Genomic DNA, 10,274 nt, shown 5'->3' with positions numbered 1-10,274 from the left:
ACAGCAAATATTCAGCCCACTCCTGAACTTCCTTTTTGGAGCCACGATGCCATCTCTAGTGCTACTGCTTTTCCATCTGTGGCTTCTTCAGACCAGTGTAATCGATCAAGTTTGAAACGGTGCCGTGGTGTCACAGTAGCCTAACTTACGCATGAAGCATGGAGTCACCAACTGACTGCTGGTTTACTTTTTCTTTCCTGTATTTTTCCCATATAGTTTTCTGATAAGCCAGTTTAAATTGATATGTTACCATGATGATTTATGTTTTATTGGAATAAAGACAGGCATGGGCATAACCACCATCTCAGAAGTGAGGTGGACAAATTTTTCAGAGCGATTTATCATTCTCTTACATTTAATTGCACCGTCCTTAGTGGCTAAAGAACCACATAATCCCTAACAGCCACATTACAATACCAGGGGACCAACTAGGCTAGTTCTTTAAACTATAAAGTATAAAACTTTAAACTATAAAATCTAAAGTTTTAGTGGCCAAACTCTAGTTGAGTTGACAACAATGTCCCTTGAACATCTACTGGACGAGTAGCCAAAGGTGCCAAACACTGAACATGAAATGATCAGTACTGCCTGGTTTCTCCCTGCAATAGATATCTTATTTTCAGGAAGTTATAATCTCTCCTTACCTGTAAAGACCCTACATCCTTGTCCCTGCTGCTGGCCTCTGATCCATCTCCTCCCTGACTCTGCTCTTTCTGTTATGGCAATAAACATAAAAAATGTGGTAAGAAAAATTCTGAAATAGCATTAGGAAGAGTAACAATTGCAGTAGACTTTCACCTCAAAATCAATTTAACCCATAGATACATATTTTTTCTCAGCCACTTATATATTTATTTTCACCTCTGCAGACCCTGCATGGTCAACATTACTGCTGGCCACCACCTCTGGTCCATCTCCTACCTGACTCTGCTCTTTGTTATGGAAATAATCACTAAAAAATCTGAAAATCAAAATTCTGAGATAGAATTAGAAAGAAAAGGAGTAAAAAATAGTTGTAAATTTATACCATAGATAGCCTATTCTTTTTTCTCCTCCCTGACTCTCCTCTTTTGGGACCAAAAGACTTAAATACATGGAGAGCAATTGTGAGCACAGAAATGAAAGAGGACTGGGTTTATTCCAAGAATAAACTAATTAGCAAGTAATGTAACAGAGGCAACCACATTTGAATTATTGTTAACTAGCTTAACATATTGATATATTGCCACGTTTTACCTTGTCATCATTTAGCTAACAAGTCTAACATTGTTTGCATCCAACAAGGTCACACAACTTACACGGTTTGTTTGGAAAAAAAACTGTGTAAAGTTTTTTGCTTCTTGCTGGCTCTGGCTGGTTTGCTAAACATTACTCCAGACGCAAATTTAGCACTGCTCAGCACAGCAGCACGTCTCCTGTGGAACACCTGCGTTAGCATGCGCTCATGGTGCATTCAAAGACGGCTCGGGAAAACACGTTACTGGATGCTAATAACGGGTTTAGCTGTTGTAACGGCTGAAAAAAGTGCGGGGGAACAGAGGGGACAGATGTGGAAAGTGCGGGGGACATGTCCCACGCGTGCCCCGCGTCCGGGGTTAGATGTTAGATGGCAGTCTGTGGGTCAGACCATCAGACACAGTCAATTCGGGGGCCCCCTAGTGGCGGCGGAGCCCTAAGCAGCCCCTTAATTCGCGTATAGGGAGAGCCAGCCCTGCTGGTTACATCTGGTTTCAAAAGATGGTGATAGCAAAATGTCAGACAGCCCAATGGGTGACATCATGGTGACTGTCTGTCTATGAATACAGTCTGTGCAGCTTTAATCTGCAACCTGGTAAACAAGCAAACAGCTTTAATGAAAGTGCTGGAAACACCTTCCCATGACTCTTCCAGACAGCTATGGCTTCATAAATCACTTCATACACCGAAACAAGACTTTCTCACATGTACATCTTTCAGAACACTTACATCACTAACTTGACTTTTTTTCAACAGAGAATATATGAACTGGACGTGAGTGTGTGGTGCTGATGCTGCCTCCCTTCCCTCTCCCCCTCTCCTTTGCCCTCTCCTTTAGGCATCACTCACTCTCACATGATTGGCGAATTGGCTGCTGTTGTTCTGTTCCGTATTTACTCTCAGGACGACCCCTCCCACAGCGACACGCAACCCGACCTGCAGGTGAGCGCTTCGGCTTCCTCGTCTCCTCCTCACACTCTCGGCGGAGCTTTCTTTCTTTCTTTCTTTCTTTGGTTTTACGAGGAAAGGAACGATGCGCTTCACTCCAAAAGGAACCAAGTTGCCCGCAGGATTTTAGGATTCGCAGACGGGACGACGCGATCCTGCGTCGCGTCCGGAGAGCTCGTCTGGATGAAGGCAGACTTGATGGTGATCTGAACAGACAGCGGTGTGGGCGTGAAAGTGAGCTTCTGTGTTTGTTTTTTATCCTATAAAATTCAAGGTTGATGTCTGTCTGAAGAGCAAGGAGGAGACGGAGAGTTGTTACATCTAGATGGCGGATTAATATCACCAATAAGAATATTATAGTAACACTATTCTAGTTGATCGTTAAGGAAATTAGTTTAAAATATAGAAATTTAATCGGAAATGACAGTGTCTTTGACTTGTGATGCGTTTCTTGAACTCTTAGTCGTTGCTCCCACTTCTGTAAACTTCACTTGGCGCATTAACAAACAGTCCTGGTGATTTATTTTCTGTGGAAAGTGACAGTGGAAATCATGTCTGGGTGCAGCACACTGGGACAAAATGTTTTTGGCTTGGGTGTGTGTGTGTGTGAGGTCAGTGTCAGAGAAATATGCATGTACTACTAAATAAGGGAAAAAGTACAGAAATATGCTTGTACCAGCAAATAAGGAAAAAATGAGACACATGTGCATGTATCTAAAAAAGGCAAAAAGAAGGTAAATATTTATGTACCACTAAATAAGGGGAAAAGTAGATAAAAATACACTCAGCAAGGAAAAAAAAGAAGACAAATGCACGCACCAGGAAACACAGGAAAGAATGGACAAATATACATACCACTGAACATTGGATCAAAGCCTGGAAGTATAAGCTTGATAAATAACTTAATGTGAGCAAAAAGCATATATTTTTTAAATTCGTCTATTAATCCTGTGGCCTAGAAAGGACCCATTATAACAATTATTTTTTTTAAAAATGCTCACAGAAATGTTCCACACTCCAAGGCAATATCTACAGAAACCAGATATCCCATTCACAATGAAAGGAAAGTGAGAAAACATTAAAGAGGCTGCAGTGGAGTGAACTGCATTTCTGCTCGTCACATTGATTTTCTATTCAGTTTAATTGAATCATAGCATCTCTAACCTGTCTCTTTTCCTGTCCACATGCTTCTCTTCCGTGAATCTGTTTAGTTTTTGCAGCTGTAATCATACAGTATGAATGGTTTATTTTTGTATATGCACACAGTATTGGTTTGTAGGATGATCATTCATCTGCTGCACTGCAGTTTTCAATAACTAGTTAGATAATAACAGGTGGATGGATGGATGCCCATTGAAATTTTCCAGAGTCCAACTCGATGCCTTAAGAAAGCCAAATATTCAGTTTACAGTGATAGGAAAGTGAGAAAACGAGCCGATCCTTGCATGAAAGAGACTGCAGTCACAGAGTGATTGGCATTTTTGCTTTTGAAATTACTTCAATATTTGTTGATTATCACATCAATTTTCTGTTAATTATTTGGCTAATTGTGGCATCTCTGAACGTCACCTATCTGTGTTCTTCTTTCCCCATGCTCCTCTATTTCTAATCTATTTCAGCTCTTTTTAAATGATTAGGTTTAGAGGTAAAATAGATATATCGAATTATGCAACTTAATCATACATTAAGTGTTGCAGAATGGTTTAATCTTTGCATATTCGTAGCGTTTAGTGCTCTGGATGCTGCATTAGTCTGCTGTGGTGCAGTTTTTAATGAGTAGTTAAGTAATAATGATGGATGGATGAATCCAGATGTTGAGATTGTGCAAAGAAGGAGTGAAATGCTAAATAAATGTCAGAAAAATGCGTCATAAAAGGTTAAAACTGAGTGTAAACAGTGGCAAAGATGTGGTGTTGTGAGGAAAGAACCAGTCTGCATTTGCATGAGTGGAAAATAGGGAGGAGTATTACTAACATGCCTGGATTAAATTACACGTGTTCCTGCAGTTACTAACAGTTGTCATGTGCGGGTGATGCCATCAATGTTGTATTTAAATGTGGATTACAATTTATTTTTAGTTACATGTAATGCCTCAGCCAGTTTTATCCCTTTTCCAATGCAGTCTTACTGTGTGCTCTTACTGCTGAAGCTAATGCCAGTTTTTTTTTATTTTTCATAATACAATGTTTGCCTTTGAGATAATGAAGCACATTAGAGCTGTGCCTGCAATTGTTTTCCATCACTGAGAAGTATACAACAAAAGAGATTCATTTCTATTGTCTTCTCGTGTCTTCCTTGTCTCCTGTCTTCAGTACAGAAGGCCATGCATTATCAGAGGCTTGTAAGCCTGACATGTGTACACCCAGTAAGACGGTAACCTGAGATCCCATCCAGAGGGACAACCAGGATGCATCCCATTGTGCCAGAGCTTTTAGGCGAGACCAATGTTGGAGGCAGTCGGTGGAACCCTGCCGTGCTCTTCCTTCTGTGTTTTGGCTTCCTTCCCTCTGTGGCCACTTGCCCACCCTACTGCCTTTGTGCAAGCGATATCATTTCCTGCTGCGGCAGCAATCTGTCCACACTGCCCTCTGATCTACCAAGCTATGCCACACGACTGGACCTGAGCCACAACGCCCTCACCGCCCTGCGGGTAGACTGGATTTCCCAACCGTTTGACCGACTTGCTACTCTGGTTCTCAGCAAGAACTCCATAAGCCGAATTGAGGTGAACACCTTCAACGTGACGCTGCATCTTCTCCACCTGGACCTCTCATCCAACCAGCTGACAGTGTTGAACTCATCCATCTTCACTGGGTTGAGGGAACTGAAAGAGCTGCTGCTGTTTGGCAACCGGATCGTCCAGATCAACCCAGGGGCCTTCAGCGACCTTCACAGCTTGCAGAAACTCTATCTCTCTACCAACCGACTGACTGCCTTCCCTCTGGGGCTTTACGAGGAACCTGGAGGGCCTCGAAACCTGACCTTTCTCGACCTGTCAAGCAACAAGCTCTCCAAGGTGCCCGTCCAGAGCCTGTTACTTATTACCCGACATGGAGGAATTTATTTGCAGGAAAACCCTCTGGTTTGTGACTGTGCATTGCTCGCCTTGTTGGAGTATTGGATGTGGAAACAGTATCGTCCTCTGGTGGATTTCAGAACTGAATACCCATGTAGAGAAGGTGCAGGTACAGGGCTGAATTGTACGCAGCAGGGAGTGTCGGACATGTCTCTTGAGGCTCAGACCTACCAAGTAGAGCCTGGAAGATGGTTGAGAGTGCCATGCCCAGGGTTGAATTTGCCTGTCCAGGAGGGTGTGGTGGTGTTCTGGATTACCCCCCAGATTGCACTGAATTCATCAGTCAGTAATCCAAGTGGTCACCTAATAGTCCTCCCCAATGGCACCCTTGAAATCCAAGGAGCACTGATGGAAGATTCTGGTACATACGGGTGTGTGGTAGCCCGCGGGCGCCACTTTGACCCCAGTGAACCTCTGGAGGTGAGCGTGGTGGTTGGAAACTTAAGCACTACATCCACCAGTGAATTGGCACACAGCGGCGGTGAACATTTCAACACTGCGTTCACCACCCTTGCTTCCTGTGTAGTCAGCATCATTCTGGTGATGCTTTACCTCTACCTCACACCCTGTCGCTGTCGCGACAACAGGGGAGGCTCAAGAGGATGCGGTGGAAGAGCCATTACCCTCTGCTCGGACCCGAGGGAGGTAGAATCAGGACAGCGGCGGTCAAATGGAAAGAGGGTGGCTTTCTTAGAGCCTCAGGCTGAGGACTCCAGTATTGATGGCCCAAAAACGCCAGCAGTGAACCTGGATCATGTTAACCCTGAAGGAATTCTCAAGAATGGAAGTAGGACAGTGGAACAGAACTTCACAGACGCTGCTCACATGGCATAGCAAGAGCAAGTACCTTTTGCACATTCCTGTATTTTCACAGTCTGAACCCAAGTGGGTTTTTTTCATTGTCTTGTTTTAGTACACAATCAAAAAAATCCATTTGATGTGAAGTAGTTCACTGTGATTCTGGTGAAGTAGTAATGCGCTCTGGGGTTTGGGTTGTTTGGTCGGCAGCAGAAAATACAGTCCTTTTTTGTGGGCAGAATTTCAATTATGTCTCAGCTGTAAGTGCTGTGTGTGTTTTATATTAGGAGTTCATATGGAAATTTCACTGTTACCGCGGGAAATTGTCACTGCAAAGATCACAAAGATCATAAAAACGTGGGTGGGTTTTTTTTAACAACTGGGCTGAGAGGAATGTTCACACCTGATGTGATAAGCTGTTAGAGGCTTTGGTGGTTATTATACAGTATACAGCATGTATTGTGAATAATGCCATCACAGTGACCCTTGTTATTTTTAACCATCTGTCTCGTACTGTGCAGCATGTCGTTTCTGAAACATGCCAGTCATGTGTGTGAAATTATACTGACTTGATGTTTTGCACATCAAGCTGCGTCTGCTACAAACGTCTTTATAACCCTGTGAAAGTTCCTTTACGATAAACAAACGTGTTTCCATAATGTAAAAACTCTCTCTGTACAGTGAGAAATGCAGATGTAAAAATGCATTGGACAGCTTTTAAAGGGATTGTTTACTCAAATTACAAAAAACATATTTCCTTACTTCCTTATTGTGGTATCAGGTCATTTTAACAGCTTTATTTTTCTCAGATACTGAGAATTCTGTGCGATTTCTGCTCCCTCCTTAATTTTGTTTGTGATGATAATTACATTTACACCTACACTAGACAGTATTTTGAAAAGCAATTAATCATTGTCATGTGTAATGTGAATTTAGTCAATCATAGTGGAGATCAAACTGAGATTTATCACCCAACTCTGCAGTCCCCCTCAGCGAAACAGGGCATTTTAAAGTTTGATGGCTCTTTGTTTTGATTATACAACCCGCAGCTTTAAACCTGGGTTAGGCATGTTTTTTTTGGCATAATTGGGCAAAACATTTCAAATCAACCTCTCAGCATGATGTAATTACAGGAAAACAAATTTCTGCACCTCCTCCTGGGTCTGTTGACAGGAGATGTTAGCCAATCACAGGGCTTTTCAGATGAGGTATAGACAGCAGTAAACTCTGCAGTGAGAGCAGGATGTGGTGGAGTAATGGGAAAGACGGAGGCCTCCATGTCAGCCATCAAACGCTGCCTCTCTATGAAGCCACAAAAGCATGTTGACTTTCAGCTCAAAGTGCAGGTTTGTGTGGTGGGAGGGGCTTAGAGGAGAGCAGAGAGGGAACAGCTGCAGGAGGAGGTTGGTACATATTCAAATTCTGACTTTAAAAAATGTTTTTACCCCTTTTGTGACTGTCTGCTTATGTAAATAGTCTATCAGAACTGTTAACGCTGTGTTGTGGGATTTTTAGAAGGGAAATCCTCTAATTTTTCACACTGAAACCTGATAGCAGGTCTATGGGAGTATTAGTCCATATATGAATGAGGTCAAAGCCTTTTTTGTCTCCAGACGGAGCTATGTGAGGACTGATTTAGGTGATGTGACTTGAGTTAGCATAGGTTGAGGTTAAAGATGATAAGTTTGAAAAAGTGACCTGAAATGGAAAGAAGTGACTTTACTAGATATATAATCTGATTCCCTGGATTGTGATTATAAGCCTTCCATTGGAAGTTTTTTTTTTTTTTTTTAACAGGGAATTAGACATTTTGACCACTGCCTGTGTGCAAATGTTCCACCAAAACAATTCTCCTGTCACTGTTTTAGAAAGTACACCATTGCTGCATCGTGGCTATGCCCAATACAATTGTGATTGGTTTAATTAAATACAAAAATGCCAGAGCACTTCCCCCTTCAACAGAATGATAATATGGTGCAGCCAGACCATTGTGCAAGTGAGACAACCAGTAGTGTAAATGTGGCCAAATCTCCATTCAAGCTGCTAACGATTGAGTTGCATTGTGGCTGATATAGGCACCAGGTTTTGTATGAGTTTGGATTTTTAAACCGTCCAATGGGAGTACAACAGTGTCATAGGAGTGGAGTGTTGAAGCTGCTGAGTGCGCTTTGAGGACCACTTCTTTGTGCTGTGAGAGCTCATTCAAATATTCCATTGATCTTCATCATATTGTGATGGAAACAAATAAACACTACATACCTGAGCTGCTTTCAAAAGAGGGATGAGACAATTCATTATTTTTTTTGTAATTTGTGTGAACTGACCCTTTAACTGAGAAGTTCTATTGAGAGAATTACCAAATTTCAGCAGCTACACTATCGTGCAAAAGTTTGGGGTCGGAAACATTTGATCTTTAATGGAATATCTCCACAGGGGTACAGAGGAACATTTCCAGCAACCATCACTCCTGTGTTCTAATGCTACATTGTGTTAGCTGATGGTGTTGAAAGGCTCATTGATGATTAGAAAACCCTTGTGCAGTTATGTCAGCACAAGGATAAGAGTGTGAGTTTTCATGGACAACATGAAATTGTCTGGTTGACTCCAAACTTTTGAACGGTGGTGCTTGTGCTGTGTAAGCGCTTTTATTTGAGCACCGTATCCAAACAGTGGTATTTTTGTTAACACTGTAGGAAATACAATCTGCACTTTCCCCAAAGAGACATCACAGTCCAAGTCCAGCACTGGTTTGAACTGGCGCTTCAACACATCAGCTGGATACGTCAACTCGATTTGTGTTCGTCCTGTTAAGAGTGGACTTTCCTGCTTGCCCTCTACCTTGTTACATCGACCCACAGCTTTACAGATTCACTGAGGAATTGATCCTTATCGGTTCAGACAGGAGGGAAGTTTGGGCTCGGCGACGAAGCCCAAAGTCAGCCCAGATCAACGTCACAGAAATCAGAAGAGGTTTACCAGCTTGCCCCCGAGCCCACTGTGACCCACATTCCTCCATCCTCCGTTTGTGCTTGATTTTTATAGGTGTGTGCAATCGTTTCCAAGGTGCCAACAGGCTTGTTAATGTTTTCTCAGCTCTGTATGTCCATGCCACCACTGTCTGAATATTGTCTTTTTCTGTTCCATTAGACAGAGTAGAGCTGAGAAAGTAGCAACTTGTCATGACTGTGATGATGCTATGTCAGGACGAAATAAAGTGTTTAATTTGGGGGTTTTTTTGGTGTCACGTTTCTTTTGTGTTAGTCTGCTGTCATTGGTCAGATTTGTTTTGGAACTGCTCTAAAATGAAATGAGGTAGTTTGGGCGAAAAATGAAAAGTAGTGTTACATCAGAAGGATTTAAGGATGACATATAGTGAGCAAACAAATCGCCTTTCCAGAAATCCTCTTATGGGCTTTTTTCTTTTTTTTTGCTGTTACTAGAAAAAAACGAAATCCCTTTAAACCCTTTTATTTGTCTTTTGCACTTTTTGGTTGGAAAGACATTTGATATGGATGCCCAGTAATTTCAGTGTTGTAATGGCGCTGAGGACACAAGGAGACATTTGCAACAACTTCACTCCTTCAGAGGTGACGGGCCAATGGCAGGTGTTGAATGGAAGCTGCAGGTAAGCGATGGATCCCATTGGGACTAATTTAAGCATCCCTCTCACCACGTTCACCACGACAAGGTGCCTCTCACAAGGCAACACGGTGACATTTGGAGAGTGTTGCAATTGTTGTCAGTCCAGCAGCCTAAAACTAGCAACTCATTACCAGTAAGTGGTCACTTCACTGAATAATACATCATTTGTAGAAGAGAGGGGCCTAATGAGATGGTTTCAGGTTGCATGATTGGACTCTGCTACATTGGCTTTGACCATTTAATTTATTTTAATGAACTTATGAGGATGGAAGTGCCATACAGAATTGCTTGTGGGGCATTTTGCACTTACATTTTTACATTAATGTGTCACTGCAAAAAAAGCTCCTCTCAAAACAAGAAAAAAAAAACTTATTTCAAGGAACTTTTACCTTGAAATAAGTGAAGAAATCTGCCAATAGAACAAGTGAAAAATGGCTTAGTAAGATTTCTTGAAATAAGATATGAAATTTAGAATATTGAGATCTTAAAATTAGCTGGAAAACTTATTTTAAGTTATATTTTGCCAGGATTGTCCAGCTTAGGTGTCTTAACCCTCCTGTTGTCTTTATTTACG

The 10,274-nt window shown here is 42.0% G+C and overlaps 1 protein-coding gene across 1 annotated transcript; it reads left to right on the top strand.

The window, feature by feature from the left end:
• The first annotated feature begins 1,946 nt into the window (after nucleotides 1–1,946).
• LOC110971337 (amphoterin-induced protein 2-like) lies at nucleotides 1,947–9,285 on the top strand. Its single transcript, XM_022221683.2, has 2 exons — nucleotides 1,947–2,418; nucleotides 4,497–9,285. The coding sequence occupies exon 2, from the start codon at nucleotides 4,592–4,594 to the stop codon at nucleotides 6,092–6,094; it is 1,503 nt and encodes a 500-aa protein (XP_022077375.1). The 5' UTR covers nucleotides 1,947–2,418; nucleotides 4,497–4,591; the 3' UTR covers nucleotides 6,095–9,285.
• Nucleotides 9,286–10,274: the final 989 nt, after the last annotated feature.

The sequence above is a fragment of the Acanthochromis polyacanthus genome, chromosome 1 (assembly GCF_021347895.1).
Source record: "Acanthochromis polyacanthus isolate Apoly-LR-REF ecotype Palm Island chromosome 1, KAUST_Apoly_ChrSc, whole genome shotgun sequence".
NCBI lineage: Eukaryota > Metazoa > Chordata > Actinopteri > Pomacentridae > Acanthochromis > Acanthochromis polyacanthus.
Note: the sequence above shows the minus strand (reverse complement) of the source record. Positions and strands in the feature narration are given on the sequence as shown.

Bases quoted from the DNA above. Each gene is read 5' to 3' on its own strand.
- LOC110971337 (XM_022221683.2), top strand. From the start codon at position 4,592: ATGCATCCCATTGTGCCAGAGCTTTTAGGCGAGACCAATGTTGGAGGC.